The sequence below is a fragment of the Protomyctophum bolini genome, assembly GCF_963924005.1.
Source record: "Protomyctophum bolini genome assembly, chromosome: 15".
NCBI lineage: Eukaryota > Metazoa > Chordata > Actinopteri > Myctophiformes > Myctophidae > Protomyctophum > Protomyctophum bolini.
The window spans coordinates 8,408,640-8,427,797 of NC_137876.1; the positions used below are offsets into that span (position 1 = coordinate 8,408,640).

The 19,158-nt window shown below is 40.5% G+C and overlaps 1 protein-coding gene across 1 annotated transcript; it reads left to right on the forward strand.

Moving 5' to 3' along the window:
* Nucleotides 1-494: 494 nt before the first annotated feature.
* On the forward strand, nt 495-16,135 carry ivd (isovaleryl-CoA dehydrogenase). Its single transcript, XM_080783567.1, has 12 exons — nt 495-735; nt 7,875-7,964; nt 8,160-8,211; nt 8,678-8,847; nt 9,231-9,324; nt 10,552-10,682; nt 10,885-10,981; nt 11,199-11,292; nt 12,534-12,615; nt 12,713-12,817; nt 13,293-13,365; nt 14,775-16,135. The coding sequence occupies exons 1-12, from the start codon at nt 604-606 to the stop codon at nt 14,906-14,908; spliced, it is 1,254 nt and encodes a 417-aa protein (XP_080639693.1). The 5' UTR covers nt 495-603; the 3' UTR covers nt 14,909-16,135.
* The last annotated feature ends 3,023 nt before the right edge of the window (nt 16,136-19,158 follow it).

A 19,158-nucleotide genomic window follows, 5' to 3' on the forward strand; every position in this document is an offset into this window, starting at 1 on the left:
TGTTATCTGTACATACACAAAATGTGTTTTGAGTGCAGCCTATACCTTGAAGTTTGAACCTTAATTGTCTAGGGTAGAAGTAGGCTACTGTAAACAGTAAACACTAATTTCTTAAAGGAAATATCCTATAGATAGCTATGTTGTCACGGAAACCGTCGACAGCGTGACGTTAAGCCATGATGTCACGTCACCCTATAAAGTTAGTATGGCATTAAAGCAGAGTTTCTGAGTTAGTACAAACATCTGGCTTTAGTTTAGAGTCAGACTTGACCAGTCCAGCTCCGTTCACTCCCCAGCTCCTAAGAAGAAATACAGATCCCCGAATACGATCCCTTATAGACTCCTCTCCCCTATAGGAGATCTCGGTTACACGATAGATAAATACATCAATAAAAGCCTTGGATGTCGTGCAGCTTGTCACCTCCCAATCACATGGTGGTGCTAATGCACAACCACAGCTAAAATAGCACGTCTTGATCGCACACGTGAAGAAGACTAACCTCCAGCACCAGTTCTGGAGTTTTGTCAACCCAGGAGGAATTATTGTGTTATTATACTTCAGTCCTGCTTGTGTTTGTTTTGTCACCCCTGTAAGTGAGCGCGATGTTTGCCCTCAGGAGCGCACTGCGCCTCGGCTCGAGGACGATGCTTATCCCGGCGGTAGCGAGGAGAGGATGCGCCGCCGGTGTGCCCGTGGACGACATCGTCAATGGACTGACAGAGGAGCAGATAGAGGTTAGCACCACCACCACCACCGTTAGCATGTGTGCTAATGTTATTGTACTGTCTGAGATGATGATGCAGGCAGGCTGAGCGAGCACTATGGTTTGTTCTGTACTGTACACCTGCTGGCTGCAAGCCTAAGTTCAGCGCCCCTTAATAGCAACACTAGTCTTGGTTCCCTTGTCACACAACACAAGGTTGAAGGGAGGTTGTCACTTGTCATATAATAAAAGACACAACGTTCTGGCTGGTGGTGGTGACATAACATTAACTAATAACTTTGATGTTGGCACAGCCAATGCACCCCACGTCATCTAATGACGTGCGAACTGATTAACTCGTCTGTCATGTAGTATGTCAAATGTCACTGATGAATATGGATCAGATAAGGTACACAGGCTGACACAGTTAGAACATGCAAACTGTGGTAACTTCATAGAAAGAGTAATCTGCGTAGAGTTATTTACAATCAGGTCTGTACATACAATGTCTCTGTTAGGTAGGGTTGCCAACTATTAGATTTTCAAATAAGGGACATTTCTTGGGCACGCGGCGAAGCCGCGTGTCCGCTGCGTAAATTTTTTGGAATTTTTTTGGTGTCCCTTATTAAAAATTGGTGTCCCTTATTTGAAAATGTTATAGAAAAATTGGGTAATTTCCGGTCAAACCCCCCCCCCCCCCCCAATTTCAGGTCTAAATTACGTTAATCAATTACATTAAATTAAACAACACAGTACAATATTTTGGCTTCCAGCGACCCCACATTGTTTTTTCAGGAACAATATTTCTAGTTGTAATATTGTAATTGTAATATAATATAATATAATTAATATCAAATACTACCTGACCTGTATTGACATGTAGGCCTATATGAGCTGTTTGAGAGTGTAAAAGTGCTACAGTATATAGTATGCATTATTTTTATTATGAATAAATATTAGTCATTACATCTACTTGCATTATAATATGATTTAGTTGATTTTAATGGTTTAAAAAATATATATAACAGTGTATCAGTGTTGGGGTACTTAATTAGTAATTACATTGACCATTTAGCAGTATGAAATTGACAAAAAACGAAATCTAAAAGTTAGTAAAGGTATGATTTGGAAAGTATACATGACTTGAATGAATCTGCAGTCTGCACTGACCTAAAACTTTGCTCTACCCTAACCCTTCCAACATATAGTTCATGCCATAAGGTTTTATAGGTTTAACAAACGGCATACAAAATATTAAGCCTTAAATGGCAAATGTTCAAATCATAAACTTGACCTTATTTCAGACCATTTTACAAAGCATACAGGCTTCTCAGTACCTGGTTTAAATTCACATTTACAGTTACTAAGCCAGTGGTTCCCAAAATGGGGTCCGGGGACCCCCAGGGGTCCTTGAGTGAGTTCCAAGGGGTCTCCAGCTAAATGATACTTTGGAACCAAATGGATCCTTATGGGTCTGTAACTCTGAGAGTGCAGGTCCATTTGGTTCCATTTGTATACTCTCAGAGTTAAATTAACATAGATTTTACAATATAAATTGGGGGTTCCAGAGGTAGAAAACTAGAAATGCCATTAAATGGGGGTCCGTGGACTAATGCATGACAAACTGGGGGTCCTTGAAATTAAACGGGTTGAGAATCACTGCTAGAGCCTTATCTTCTCTTATGGGGGTCCATGGCATTAGGTTTTCAATTGGGGGTCCGCAGGCTCATTAGTGTCAATTTGAGGGTCCTTTAGGTCCAGTGCTTACAGCGGGGGTCCTTGACATGAAAAAGTTTGGGAACCACTGCTCTAGAGTTGCTTGATGAACAAGGAACTACAGTAGCCTATATGTGTCCCTGTCAGGGCTAACTGGCACATGATGACAGCACAGTCCTTTGCAATTTGCAACTCTAGATTTATTATAGCCTAATGATATGAAGTGACTTGCCATAAACCATCCATTGACTCCCCATTCATCCAATTTGCATCTGCTTGTATTAAACGACATTAAACTCACCAACATTGCAGCTGTAGGGAAAGGTTGAATATCCACTTTCAAACTGCAAAGCTTTTGTTTCATAAAAATCCACCGAATCTTTTTCCCACTCAGCTCTGCACTTAGTTTTTCTTCTTTTTTAGTTATATCTCACTACTAGAACTTTCTGACTCTGAGGTAGATAAGATGTTTGGCTGTGAACAGCATCCATTAGTTTTTTCAATGTTTTGGACCGGGAGCCTGGTGAAATAGTTGCTAAGATACGACACTGCATAGTGATTGGCTCTGCTGCATGCCTATGAAGAGTACTGACCAATGAGCTGTGCCTAGCGCCTCTCTAGACAGCAGGTTCCATGTATTCCTCCTGTTCCCATAGCTCAGATGGCTGCCCCTTCTGCTTGTGTGTGTATGTGTGAGTGTCCGCATGTGAGCGACTGAGAATCACCATAACGCGCTGTCATTCTTCCACGACCCCAAAATACGGGATTAAGTGCGTCCCGTATCGGTTAATTACGGGACAGGTCTTTTAGTTGTCAAATACGATACAAACCCGTATTTTACGGGACGGTTGGCAACCTTACTGTTAGGAGCTGTCAAGACCCCAGGGGGTCACGGGACAGTTCTAATCTTGATGAAATCTGCAATCCAACAGCTGTGTGTTCAGGGAGCTTCCTGCTCTGTTCTCTAGCCTACAATGTATTTGTGATTCAATCAGTTAGACCTGTTAATAATATATTACATTCTACCTTTGTGACATTATGTGTTAAATAAGGTTCTGCATACTTTATAATATAGTATTGATATTTAGTTAGTCCTATTGATATAAACCGTATAGTCACTGTGCCACATGAGCTACATGCCAGATGTCCCGTCTACCTCTTACAGGAAGATCCGGTGAAAGCAACAATCTGATTGGCTCCCATAGATAGGAGGCAGCCTGTTTGAATCCGGAGGGGGACTTTGTGAAGTGAATATATGGCAATGTTTGGGACCACTGTTTGGAGTTCACATAGATTGGCTACTATGATGTGACTCCATCTGGGGGCACGGGGCCTTCAGCCTGTGCCTCTGCCTTGTTGTACTGAGTGAATCCTGACAATAAAGCTGGATTCGTAAGGCTGCAACCTGCCTGCCTACCTCCGTTTCTTCTCACTCATTCAACCATCGCTGCTACAAGACAAGGGTCATTTGACACAAAAAATATTCATCATCACCCCACCACTACTCACTCGCCAGTCACCACTATCGACACGTGTTTACTAGTGTTTAGTAAAACGCAGGAGAACAAACTGCAGTCTTGTTTTCCCACAAGGGAAGCGGACACTTCAGATTATTAGTACAGGAAATGATACGTCAAGTCGTCAACAGAACACAACACAGAGGGAAGACGTCTCGTCTACAGACACAAGGGGAGGAGGGTGGGGGCGGGGTTGACTATGAAGTGTTTGATTGGGTGAAAGGTTGCTCACATTGGTTACCCTAAAAACTAAAGGTTCGTTAAATAGAAAAATGAATAAATGAGTGGACACACAGGCTTCTTCTATACAAGTGGACTACTGCACTATGGTAACAATTAAAACAATTGACATCCTATCATGCTATGTAAAGTAATAACAATGCTATGGAGGCTCAGTTGACCTCAGTTGTGGATCAAGTTGACCGGGAGCTAATAGTCACAATTCTAAGACCACCAGTGTTTCAATAGGAACAGTGAATAAATGAAGTGACACCCCCCCATTTCAATCTATGCCGGGAAAGACATGAAATGGGGTTGGTTGAAAGAGCACTCGAATCTAGTACAGTGATGCCCATGCATTAATGCAATACTGTATACTGGATACACAGAGATGAAAAAGGGGTCAAAGTCAGATGATGAGTCATTCATCATTATATACGCCAAAAGTAGGCAAGCGCATTTGTGCCGTGTTCAGATTGAATGGTACAGGCCTGAGATGCTTGAGCCCTATTGTGACGGTGTTCTGGCGGCTCTGTGGAGGGTCCTGGCAGCTCTGTGGAGGGTCCTGGCATGGTTTGTTTTGGGGTCCACTTGCTCACAGGGACATTTTGAGTGATCGTGTTTATCCTTTGAGTCTCTTCCAGAATGCCAATGCCATCTACAGGGCATGAGGTGTCACTGAATGAATGGTTATATGAAAGTGTCATGCCGTGGTTTAGTTATCCTGGCTAAAAATAAATAATTGTGTGATTCACAACATCGTCTCGATAATAATCTTAAATATACCAGTAACTCGCCCACGGGCGACGGCAGACTGCTGGGCACCCAGATCAACATATGGAATGGTCAGATCAACATATGGAATGAATTCTGTAATGGCCATATATGGGGCGTGGAGTGTACAGAGTCTGATCAACATAAGGAATGTTAGAACAGGTCAGCTTCATATGTGGAGATCTAAGGGTGGCAGCGGGGCAGTGTCTTGAGTGTACAGGGTTTGATGAGGTCAGATCAACATATGGAATGTCAAAACGGGTACGCTCCATATAAGGAGATCTAAGGGTGGCAGCGGGGGCAGTGTCTTGAGTGTACAGGGTTTGATGAGGGCCCAGGTAGGGCCGGGCCTTAAGTTTCGGGTCTGTTTAGAACTAGTGATCTGTGATCACCAGCAGGTGATCACAGAATCTACCTATTTAACCTGATATCCAAGCATTCAAATGGTAATCACATTATATTACCCCTGCATAAATAGGACATGGTGTGAGTCTGTTCTTATAGATAAAATAAAGTCCAATGATACCATTTCCTGGTTGTCCCACAGTCCCAACTGCCTGTAGCTCTACACAAACAAATGAAAGTCCGGAATGAAATGGAGTCAAACTCAGTGACTCTACAACCTAATGTAACCTGATAAGGGCTGAACACTATCACTATAATATCAAAATCACACCCGTGTGAAGTGAGGGGCGCTCTTATCCTCAAGAAGGACTCAAAAGTCAAAACTGGCCATTCATTATCGATGGCATTTAATGTTTGTTTGTACAATGATGTTAAACTGGAAATTCATTACCAATGGCATTTAATGTTTGTGTTAGGATAGCTCTGATCAATAGCTCTAATGCGTTTCATTTAGAGCGTAAATAAAAAGAACATTTTTGCTACTCACCAAAACAAAGGCGAGTTGTGTCATTAGAGCCCCCCACCACACGTACCAACTGTACTTTTTGGCCAAAAGGGGATTTTGTTTCTACCGAGAGAAAAATACTTTTAGTTACTCCACTGCACCCTCTACCGATATTGCCTTTTTTTCCCTCCGGTGAAAAAAAATCTCTTTCTGGCCAAAAAGTACTGTTTATACGTGTGGTGGGGGGCTCAGAGTGTGTCCACAAAGGAAAGTAGGCTTTCTAATGACACAACTCGCCTTTGTTTTGGTGAGTAGCAAAAACGTTCTTTTTATTTACGCTAAAGAGGAGAGGCATTCATGCGAGCGGTGGAAGTTGAGAGTAACATAGCTCTAAATGAAACTCATTAGATCTATGGACCAGAGCTAGTGTTGGGACAACATTGAACATTTGTGTTTACAACACGCATACTAAAAGCTGTGCATAGGAGGGGCTAATGTCCCTAAAAATATATATAATTGTTTTAAGAATGGTACTAAGTCAAGTGGATGGCAGGGTTCACACTAGACCTAGAATGCCTGTGATCATTTAATTATACTTCGTAAATTTTCATGTATCTCAGGCATAGATCGCTTGCATCAGATCCTGGTTCGGGTTCAAAATGGGCGGCATAAATGTGATAAATGCTCCGTTTGTACTCACCCATTAAATAATTCCAAAAACGTGGTGTGAAAAATGGTCCTCTAGTTTTATATCCATGTGAAAGTTCTGGCACAAAACGCGTATTTAGTGAATTATCTCCACTTTTTCAAGAGATGCACACGGACATCTTTCTCTCCGGGCACAGACACAAACACAGACGTCATCACCAATTGACCAGGGAAACGCAAAAGTTTGCGGTCACACAATTGGCAGGTGCTTTGCGATAGGTGCTGGGTAATTAATCACACCACCTGCCAATTGTGTGACTGCAAACTTTTGCGTTTCCCTGGTCAATTGGTGATGACGTCTGTGTTTGTGTCTGAGATCTATGCCTGAGATACACGAACATTTACGAAGTATAATTAAATGATCACAGGCATTCTAGGTCTAGGTTCACACCAACTATAAGAAATACAATGGTGAACAAATATATATATACATGGCACATTTCTGTCATCAATAGTACTAGACTTGTGCTTGTGCCTTGTGGCCTACAGAATTAGAGGTGTCAAACCATGGTCCTTTTCAAATAGATTGAAGAAGAGCTAACATGTCAGCACATTAACTTTCTCTTGCTTTAGTTGTGCTTGTAGAGGTTTGAGAATGTGCCCAGTTCCCACTTAATTACTGGCACTGGACACTTGGATGGAAGTAACACTGTGGTTGGCTTCACAGCTTTTTCAAGTCGCGTGTGAGGACATGATTATGCTGATAGTGGAAGTTCACCACGCTAAAATTAAGTTCACCACACTAAAATTAGTGTTTTTATTGCAATAAAAGATTATATATTTTATCTCTCGTCCCTGCATGTGAGTTTTATAGCTTTTAGAGCAGGGGTATTCAACTAGATTAGTACGGGGGGCCACAACTGTAGAATGATTTTGTGTGTGTGTGTGTGTGTGTGTGTGTGTGTGTGTGTGTGTTGGGGAGGTGAACTGGAAACAGCTGGAGAGAAACACACACACACACACACACACACACAGAGTCTGTCTCATTTCTCTCCAAAATAATATGACAGAATATGATTAAGGACTGCTGTCATTACGGTAATCTCACACTTCATAATCATATCACACACACCATACCAGTAACTTTCATTAGCCCTAAAAAAAAAAAGGAAAAACAAACTTTTTTCTTTTCTTTTCTTTTTTTTACCCTGGTGTTAGTTGTAGTGATGTTGTTGTGCTCTACACATTACCAGCATCAAAATACTTTTGTTTTGTTTGAATGTTGGAGCTCCATATACTGTACGCGCAGGGTTTTCTGCTGGAAAACATGTAGTTGCATGTATTACTATATTTCTATGTAATTATACACTTTGTAACTTGTTATGTACAGACCTGTTCTTATGTGGACCTAAATTAACCTGATGAATATCTATTTTGTCTAAACAGCTTAGGGGGGCAGTTCGAAGGTTCCTGGCAGAAAAGCTTGCTCCTTATGCCAATGAGATTGACAAGGAAAATGAATTTCCAAGAATGCGGGTATGTTCAATTTACAGTTATTTTTGTTTCTTTTGACCATCAATAGTAACTCATGCCAGTAGTCAGGACCCAGACCATTTTGTTTCCCACCCCTAAGTCAAGGCTGAATATGGATTAGCTTTGTTTGTTTTTCTAATGGTGTACCACTGATCCATTGCCTTTTAAATATAATTATTGGGATGGTCTTTCCACTAGGATTTCTGGAAAGAAACAGGGGAGATGGGACTTCTTGGCATAACCGCTCCAGGTATGATGGTTAGATACAATATTAAAAAGGTATTATCGAGTTTATAATATATTTATCAATGATGAAATATTGTCGTGCAATTTGTTGTAGTTCATAGAGTAGTGTAGTTTTTTTTTCTTGAGGTACTGCTTCATATACATACATTATAGTTGTCATCCTTAGTTTAAAGAATCCTGCATCATTCAAAACTCATGCAGCTCTGTCATCATCACCTTGCTAATACCTGGTCCTCCCACAAATTATTGTCTTGCTTCACAATGCACTTTTGAAAGGCTGTAGGCAAGGCAATGATCTAACCATTAAGCTAGCTCATAAGTCTCCAAAAATATAGCCTATTTGTGTGGCGACACTGTAATGCACACCCTATCTTTCAACCCCAACACTTTTGCTTGCGTTTTCTTTTTTATCAAAGCCCTGAACTGAACTGTAGACTCGACATTATCGTTTTTTTCCGTCTCTCTTCCAGTGGAATATGGTGGCACAGGTCTGGGGTACCTAGATCATGTCATTGTCATGGAGGAAATGTCACGAGTGTCCGCAGCTGTTGCCCTTAGTTATGGTGCACATTCCAACCTGTGTATCAATCAGATGGTGCGCCATGGCAACGAGGAACAGAAAGAAAAGTACCTGCCTAAGGTCAGTATGAGGTATCATTCATTTGTTACATTCTTCTACAATAGAATAACACCACCATATAAAATCCGAAACATTTGAAGAATATTCAGAGATCCCCTTTTGAATATATGCACTTTGTCCTACGCACCTGTCGTCAACCTTTTGAGGTGTGCATCGGCTTTTTCTAAAAAGCTTTAATGTCCCTGCCTTTGTGTTGCTATTTTTTTTTCTTTTTTTTTTTTTTTACTAGAGAATAGAACATAACCAGGTCTCAATGGGTTGGAAATCCTGGCTCGGTGTATTCTTGCCTTGCTTTGTTTAGGAAAATAAATAAAATACAAATTGGTAGGAAAAAGAGGATAGTTTACCCTTTCTGTCCTCAAAATGAGCTTTTGTGTTACTAGTTAATCACAGGAGAGCATGTAGGAGCCCTGGCCATGAGTGAACCCAATGCTGGATCTGATGTCGTCTCCATGAAACTCAGAGCCAAGAAGGAAGGTGAGATACCATTCCATGATAGAATATGATTCATTCATCATCCTCAATCCTCTGTTAACCCATTTTGGGTGTGTTGGCATTATGTTTATGCTCCAGCTATTGAAAAATAGCAGATCTACAAGTTCATAGCGCGCCACTATGAGCTTGTAGGTCTGCTATTTTTGAAAAATCGAAGAACGACTGACATAGAAACATAGCTTTTTCAGAAAACTGTCAGGATGTAGAAGACATTTTTAGAATCTGATCTCGGGTCAGAATGTGTTAAAGTTAATGTGCCATTCCTGCATACCCACAATGTGCATGCACACAAAACATGTATTCTTTCTGCAATAATATCATGCCACAATCTAAATGATATACTACTAGAACACTGAGTACGGAGGGAGATGAGTGGGGTACTTACTGGGGTCATTACGGTTGTGATGTCAGCTGGCCAAGGAAGCAAGTGGAAAAAAGCCCAGTGGACAAAATCAGGAAATTACATAAACCTACTGAAAGTAAAGTAATGGAAACTCGCATGCAGTTTCATTCAACATGAACATTAATTTAAAAATGCCGCTGACCAGGCCAAGAAGAGAATAGGGTGAGGGGAAAATATTCTAGATAAAATGAGATGAGTGGCGTGTGATTCTGAAGCAGGGATGTTTTGTCATATGTGGGGAAACGGAGAAGGCATTAATATTAATAGAATTTCTGGAGGCCGTGAGTGAAAAAGATGAGGAAAAAATCACACGTGTGTGAAGTGAGTGGCGCAACTCCGTCCGGAAGTTCGAGACCCACAGGAACACGGCCAGGGTGCCGGCCCGATTCCAATTACCAGTTTTAGAATGTTTTCCATGATCGTCAGTTACTATGATTATACTAGTAAGAAGAAGATATTTGTTAATGCTACAATCCACACCAAACTTGGCATAAACACTGTTCAGGGGTCTGCCATGACAATATTCACACCATGGGCCACATGTGGGCCTCTTGACCAAAATAGGGGCCCGCTTGACCTGAACACCACTGTTCAGGGGTGTACCTACCATGACAATAGTCAAACAAAAAGAATACATTGTGCACAGCCCACACATGGGGCACTATTCATGTTTAACACATCAAATTCCATAACTCGGTGACCATCAGCTAAATACAGGACTAGGATTTAGTCTAGTCATTTTAAATAGCCTTTTCCTGGCTAACAATAAAGCAACCATTGACTTGAGATCATGGTGGTTTGTACAGGTGACTACTATATTCTGAATGGCGGCAAGTTCTGGATCACCAATGGGCCAGATGCTGATGTCCTGATTGTTTATGCTAAGACGGATCCAGATGCATATCAGAAAGGAATCACAGCTTTCATCATTGAGAAGGCAAGTCTTCTGAAACACAAGATATGTAGTAATACAATAGAATCTGTATTGTGTGGAAAAAGGTGACAGAGAATAGCTCATCTACAAGTTCACAATGCATTGCGTTTAAAAAAAAATTGTCAATGACAATGCAAAAAAAGGTTATTTAATTATAATAGTTTTATTTAACAAAAAAGGTTATGTCTGTGTGACTTTCATGTAGGATATGCCAGGATTTTCTACAGCACAGAAGCTAGACAAACTAGGCATGAGAGGATCCAATACCTGTGAATTGATCTTTGAAGACTGCAAGGTCCCAGGTATGCATTTGTATTGTCATCTGTTTATTATGATTTTTGGTATACAGGGGCATTTCAAGAACGTTCAACCAATAGGTTACAGATTGGAAAAAATAGCAGAAACAAACAAAACAAGAGACTTACAATGAAACATTCCAGATTTGACTGTATTATGTGATCTGTGTGTGTGTAATTATTTTTGTCTCCATTAAGCTGTAGATGTTTTTATTTGTTGTAGCGCACCACGTCCTTGGCCCTTTGAACAAGGGTGTGTATGTGATGATGAGTGGCCTGGACCTGGAGAGATTGGTACTTTCAGCAGGACCCGTTGGGTAAGTCTGTTGAAACAATTTACATAGTTTGAGTAAGGCTTTATTGTGTGCCTGCCTGGTACGTTTATATACTTCTGTGGAAACTTTCATACATAACAAAGGCAATGTCCTAAAGTTGCTTGCTTAAATTACACACATAAATAACATCAGGAAAGGAAAACATGAATGTGTTCAAGTTCAAGAACAGTACAGGTCAATACAAAATCTGCTACTGAGGATAACGGCAGCACTAAGCTAAGACTTTACATCAGGGTCCTCCATTGTCAATTCATCAGATAAGTGTTAGTTTCCCAGCCTGCCTAACCTAGGCAGCTGTTGGAATTGAATTACCAGAGATGACTTTGATTTATGATGCTCGATATTTTCAACATCATCAAAGGCTCAAGAGTGACATCAATTTCAAATTATGTACATACACGCGCACAAACTGTATTTAGCTGCTGTTATAGATTGTGGTTTCCTGAATTCAGCTAACTTGATCGATCATTTCACATTTGCTCATTAACATCTCATAGTACAGTTTAGAATTTCGCATTTCAGGAATCTGTCTCATGTTTCGTCCAAGGAGGCAATTTGATCATGCTGGCATCAATTAGACAATGTGGCCTGGACTGTCCCCTGCTAGCTAGCGTTGCCGTCAGCTTCAGAATCAGAATCAGAATCAAACTTTATTGTCACATCACATTACAGGTAACATGGGTGAAATTCTTGTTTGTGCAGGCTCATCAATTGCAGTTAAAAGAAGAAAGTGCATAGTACATGACTAATCTACATGGTGCAATATGTAATATGTATATATGCTTGTGTCTCATATAGCCACTTGAGAAAGGCAGTGCTTGTGTATCCATTGACCGTGTGATTGGTCAGAAAACTATCTAGGTTGATGTTAAAGAAGAATTGTTGTGTAATGCTGAATTTATTCGCTTGTCGAAAATAGATGTGATTCGTATATCAGCTTTTTTACATACTGGTAGATATGGGTTTTTTTGCCCAGCTTTGTGTATCTGTGTGTACCCCGTAGTGATGATTTTATTGGCTGAGCACCCCATAGCGATATTTGATTGGCTGAGCAATGTACGTATCGAGGATAAAAAAAAAGAAGAAAAGTGCCGATTGTGAAGAGCGCCCCTCACTTTACACGGGTGTGATTTTTCTTTAGTGAATGTTTTTTACTCCTCGTACTCGCAGTAATTTGTTTGCTATTTTAACAAACATTCCAACACGAATATCCCCCTTTTCAGCATTATGCAGGCGGTCATGGATTTTGCTGTTCCCTACCTACATGTCAGAGAAGCTTTTGGACAAAAGATTGGACACTTTCAGGTTTGAACTAATCACCATGTGCAACCTGGGAAAGACATTTGGTCAAATGAATGGAAGTAACTGGTTTCCTAATGTGTCATATTTACTTCTACTACAGTTGATGCAAGGCAAGATGGCTGACATGTATACCAGGTTAAGTTCCTGTCGGCAGTATCTGTATAATGTCGCCAAAGCTTGTGACAAAGGACATTTCAATTCCATGGTGAGTGGATTTTATTTTAAGCACTACTACCGGTACTCTGTCGTCCAACTTTGAAACAGTTTGGGTAGTTTTGTTTGTGTATGCATATTGTACACACATTTATTTTATTTCAAGTGATGATGTCATACAGTCTTTCATTCGTAACCACATTACCCTGGCAAATTCTCAACAATCTTTGTATTTGAAACTTTTTATTCATTCATTTTAAATAGTGAAAATAACTGATAAACGAGCTTGTTCATTGGCCTTTTTATATACACGGCTTAAGTGCCTTTTCTTCATTATGTTTCTATTCAGTCAAAAACATTTCCAGGTTGTCTAGAAGTGATCTATTAATCTCACAAGACATTCCCTTATTCAGCATCCTATTTCACTTTTATTCACTAAGCTGTGCTGACTAAATCACTGACTGGTGATTTTTTTTTATGTCTCTGCAATATACAGTAGTAACCATTTAGCTTTTTTTTTATTGCAGGACTGTGCTGGTGTGATCCTGTATTGTGCTGAGAATGCCACTCAGGTTGCTCTGGATGGCATTCAGTGTCTGGGTAAGTGCAAATCAATGGCTTCGATCAGTTGTTCCCAAACGTTTTAGCTCGAGACCCAAAAAATAAATGAGATGTTTAGTTTGCCCAGGAGTCAGGACCCAAACTAGTGCAAATAGATACGCTCCCGATCACTGTGTCTGGAATTATTTAAATTTACCAGACACCTGATCCAAATAACTATTTTTTTTGCATGAATGACAAGCAGGTGCACAAACGTAGCCAATAACAGTTAAAGCATTATATTTGGGACTGAAAATGAATTGATATGCAAAAATGTACAGCTTCATCTTTCATACGGGGATTAATTATCTAGGATACAATCGTGCAGGTTGTGTCTGTGGCTGCATGCGTAATTATTTATCAGCATGTTGCATTATTAGTTTCATGCCAATATATGTTCTTCAGAATAATGAGCAATAGTCTTAAATTCAGGTTGCTTCATCAACATAACATGGTTATGTTAACATAACCATGTCTCTCGGCTCTGTTCGGCTATGAGTGCTGCATTGATCCGCTGGACACCGGAGCTCCTCTCCCAGGGAGCTCAACCTCCTACCAGCGTGTCACTGTTGTTTCAGCATGACTTTGATAGTTACTATAAACCACTATATTTGAAGAAACTATTTGTAAAACACTAAATTTGACTTGGGGGAAAAACTGCTACACGAGCGAGTGAGAAGTGTGTGTACTGTGTACTGTTCAGAAAACCAGGAAACCGCTAGAAGCGGGCGGATGCGGTGGTGGACCGGTGGTTCCTGCCGTGATCTGGGCACGTTCACCGGTTGCTATGTTTTAGCCACTTGGAACACCGGAGCACACAAACACACACACGCACACAACCATGCTCGTCCCGTCTCTCTCTCACACGCGCACGCACATGCACACACACACACACACACACACACACACACACACACACACACACACACACACACACACACACACTCACACAAACACGTCACGATCATGTGCAAACTGTGACTGCACATGGACACTTGGACAGTGACACTGAGTCAGAACCGAAGCCTCAGTTGGAAGGAACCGAAGCATCAGATGGAGGATTTTTCACCTTCCCAGACCCCCGGAGATGTGACTGGATGTATGAGCCTGACCCCCGGAGATGTGACTGGATGTATGAGCCTGCAGGAGCACAACCTCCTTAGCATTTTCATGAATCCTTTACCTTTGGAGTGGACAGGCTGGAGTTTGTTTGGATCAGATTTCCGGGCGTATTCTTCTCTGGAAGTTATAGCATCATTCATAGGTTGGCGAAGAGTGCCCTCTAGCGTAATCACTGAAAACGCAAGAAGAGGTAGATCTACGTCCATGGCAGTGTTAATTCTCTGTGTGTGACCTTATTGTCTTCATAATCATAACATAGATTTTTTTTCTCCCTTTCTTCCTAATAGGTGGCAATGGCTACATCAATGACTACCCCATGGGCCGATTTCTACGAGATGCCAAGCTGTATGAAATTGGGGCAGGCACAAGCGAGGTTCGCAGGCTCATCATTGGTCGATCTTTTAACAGTATGTTCAAATAGGTGGACCTGATATGGGCACACACACACACACACACACACACACACACACACACACACACACCCCAAAGGCCTTACACAAGCTGCTGTTTTTGTCATGATTCATGTAGTTTTGTGAGATTTCAGCCCACATTTTTCCTTGGATTGACTGATCGGTCATATTGTATATCTTTTTAAATAGTACAAATTGTGTCATGAAATAGTTCATTGAGATGTATGATTTATTTGTTATGGACATCGATCTCTGCTGCTTACTGCTTGTAGTATTGAATAGGCTTATAATTATGTTTTGTTAGATTCACATTTAGCTGAAATAGCACATAATAACACAATTTTTGATGCATAACTGGATATTCTGAACCATGTCAAGATCAGTTTCAGCATCAACATGACAAGCATTTGCTGTACTGTAGCTCTTCTCTATTGTCCAGCTGGCACTTAAACTTGTTTATGGTCTAGTGATTTTTTATTACTATGCCATTGTTTTACAACAGTAAAACATGACATGACAGAGGCCACTACATACAAATGGAAATGGTTCCAATATCCACCATCAGTGTTGGGTTAAGATTTTCACATTAGAAATCCTAAATGCCGTATTTGTCTTCCTCTGGTCCTTGGCAAGAAAGCTTAGAGAGATCACCCTCCATATGATGGAATTTAATTTCAGGTTAAAATATACTAATTGCACTGTGAACATTTAATGTGTAAAACGGTGAAAAACGGTGAATGAATGAGCAGAGGAGTTTTCACAATACATACATTTGAATGAGCAACTCCAGCTGTTGTGACACAAACAGCCGTGAGATTTAACTGCCTTCTGTTACTGAGTTTAGTCCCGTTTCTTTTGTCGTATTCGGCATCTATAAAGTGTAAAGTAAAAGCCCTATTGATGATGGTACTCTGTCATTCCCCATTGTAAATGATGTGTTGTTTTTTTGTATATAACCTGGATAGATTATATTGAAACTGCTGTTGATCTGTGTAGAAAAGTGTTTTTGATAAGCTTTACAATACAGTTTATTTGGAAGGGACAGTGTATTAATGAACGGTATGTACATGTTGTAATGTAAATACACTGGATTCAGCTTTCCATCAGTAGTCCCTGACATGTAACAATAATATAAACGGGCAACAACAATACAAGAAATGGCAATTACATTTTAAGTTCGATGTAGCAATAATGGTTTTCTGTGCAAAAAATAAAAAAAATGTTTTAGCATTTTTGGACTACTGTATTATAACCATTACTTAACCAGTAAAAACAACGAGATCAAAGTCTTTTGCACGGACTAGAAGAATGTGTGTTAGCAATGAGGTTTCTAAATCGTGCCCTAAATATAACAATTTAGCATCCATAATTCACGGTTTTGCAGTGGGCATACTGTAATTACTGCTGGACTGTATTTAAGTTTACTTACGTTTAATTAAGACATCATTACCTCTGATTTCTTTGTCTATTTAAATACTTGTTTTTATCCGATACTAAAACATTCACCAGTAACTGTCATACAAATGTGATATGATACTATCATACAGGTGGCATAGACTGTTAACTGAACACAGAAAAACTTTACTTCGTATAATGTTACTTTGGTTCAACAGACAATACAAAGTACCTACTGTATACCATGTGTACACAGAACTGCCACCATAATACAGGCCCAGATAATCATTAAACTTGTAGCTACTTTATTTTAATAGTGAACTAGCATACCCAGGTTATAAATTCACACACCTTGCATCTAAAGATGTTAGTTGTGCTCACTGTACCTACAAGTTCTGAACCAGGGACTTGTTTTTCATAGTGAATTAGGGGTTAAGTGCATTACTATAGCATAAGGCGGGAGGAAACCACCCAACTTAAATTTTGTGTGTTGATTCAAAAATATTGAACCGAAAAGTAGTAAAAAGCGCTTGGGACAAAACCTTAACTCCATTAGGCCCTCAAACTCTGCTAAAGGAGCTGAGCTCCATCACCTCTCCTCCTCTCATGCAAGTAATTGCCAATATATAAAGTCACAATACCAACTTTGATGAGGCAGTATTGCTTTGTTTAAATTTTATCATACAGTCACACATAGGCAAATTGTTTCCTCAATGGTAAGAAAGGTATAAGATCTGATAGTCAAATGAAAGATGTATTCATTATCCATGGTATTTTCATAATGGATACATTTGTTTCAATAAATGGCTGTCCGAGTTTAATCAAATGCCAATTTTATCACGTTTGTGACGTGATTAATAACTATATCTTGTATGAGTATCCATCAGTAATCTCTCAGGAATAGGAATTATCATTCTCCATCCTTCTCTATCTGACTCCAGTTCACTTTTTCAATATGACACCTCTCTCATCCCTCTCTCTGTGATTTGTGAGAGTGAATGTTCTCTGTCCATCAGCGTTGCACAGACAGGACTTATAGCTACAGTCACCTGCCTAGATGATGGATCAGCAGCTCATTGCCACAAATCCTCTACTCCACATTCAGCTCTCATGGCTGTTCTAACTCAGACAGATTGATGTCAGGATGGTTGTTTGGTTGGACTTTGATCCGGCTCAATATTTCCCTTGGTGTGTCATATTGTGACAAACCACTTTCCAGGGGATGAATTATGTGTAGTAAAGGAAAAGGGTTGCAAGGAGGTTCCCATACCCCAGGGATGGCCAAACATATCCATGCTGTAACCCACCTGTGGATCATGTACTTGTGGACCAGGAGCTGCAGGACCCACCACATTTTGTTGACCCAACATCCCGCCCTGCTATCATCCATTTATGGGTCCTAAGTGCCAAACCACAGTTTGAAAACCACTGCCTTGTTTTGTTACCCGTTGATCTTCAGCTGTGGTGAAGATGCCACTCAGTACAGACAAATACCCTTTGTCATGGCTGGCTCTTGCCATGACAAACATTCGGAGCAGGAGACGTGCGAAAGGTGAACAATATATGGTTTATTAAATAATAGGCCTATACAAGGAACTAAAAAGAACTGCAGTACTTAACATAACGAATGGTGTGGAGTGTGTAGTCAGTGAGTCAGTGGTGTAGGTGTAGTGTATGGATGTGTGATACATGGTGTGGTGCATGTGTGGATGGAAAGAACAATCAAACATAAAGGAACGGAGGCATGGAGGCTAATGCAGGGAGTGGAGGCAGCAGGTCTAGCTGCCTCCTCTGGATCTCTCTCTCAACTGGCATGAGTGGTGTAGTTATAGCCTCTGGGAGACACCGGGCCCAGGTGCTCTCCCATCAGCCATCAGGCCAATGCCCTACCCAGGCTCACCTACAGGATGAAAGTTAGGCAATAGGCAAGCACATCCACTACTCATTATGTGTGTGGGGCATCACCCCCCCCCCCCCCCCCCCTTAATGTCGTGGTCCCAATAGGAACCATGACTTTACACCTTAGATTAAATACCGTGTTAGAAGAATCAGTAAATGAATAATATTCAAGGAAGAATCCAATACGAGAGATAAGACATTTAAGACAGATTGTTCTGGTGCTCTGGTCTGTGCAAGACTGACCTTGTAGGACAGTATGATATTTTATTTTTTACAAATACATTTCTGTACTGATCATATTCACTGTCAAAGCTGTCAAAGTGTGGGCATTCATTATAGACGAAGAATGTCAAACAATTTCCACAAAAAAAAAAGTAAAAAATGCCCGCTGGCCTAGTGGTCCAGGCGCATGCCACATATAGGCTCTGGCCTGACAGCGTGTCACGTGTTCGAGTCCCGTTCATGACGACCTTTGCTGCATGTCTCTCCCCTTCTCTCTCCCTCTTTCCTGTCCGTCTTCACTGTGACTTTCAATAAAGGCACAAAAGCCACAAAAACAACGTCAAGAATTTACGGAAATAGCAGATCTACAAGCTCACAATGTGTCACACATTGTAACATGTTCTGAGCTTGTACTGTTCCACAAAGACAATTATTGGGATATAAGTAATTTCTAGCTTTGCAATGCAGTTTTGTTGGTCACAAATGAACGATTGACAGTTATTCAAATTAAATAAATTGAATTATGTTTTAGGGTGAATTTAAGGGTAAATCATATGACTATACAACATTGAACTTGTTCAATGTGTTCTCTCTCACATTTTGATTTGATGTAACATCAGTGATACAGGGGACATGAGAAGTGAGTAACAACATTTGAACACGTGTGATTATGTTAATATGTGATAATGCGATTATGTGAACTCAAACACGGAAAAACTGTCTCCTACGGGCTGCAGCTAGAAAC

What these genes read in the sequence shown, in the direction of transcription:
- ivd (XM_080783567.1), top strand. Translation starts at nt 604, where the DNA reads ATGTTTGCCCTCAGGAGCGCACTGCGCCTCGGCTCGAGGACGATGCTT. An exon ending in CAGCTTTCATCATTGAGAAG is followed by an intron (nt 10,683 to 10,884) that starts GCAAGTCTTCTG and finishes ACTTTCATGTAG; the next exon opens with GATATGCCAGGATTTTCTAC. An exon ending in AAGGACATTTCAATTCCATG is followed by an intron (nt 12,818 to 13,292) that starts GTGAGTGGATTT and finishes TTTTTATTGCAG; the next exon opens with GACTGTGCTGGTGTGATCCT.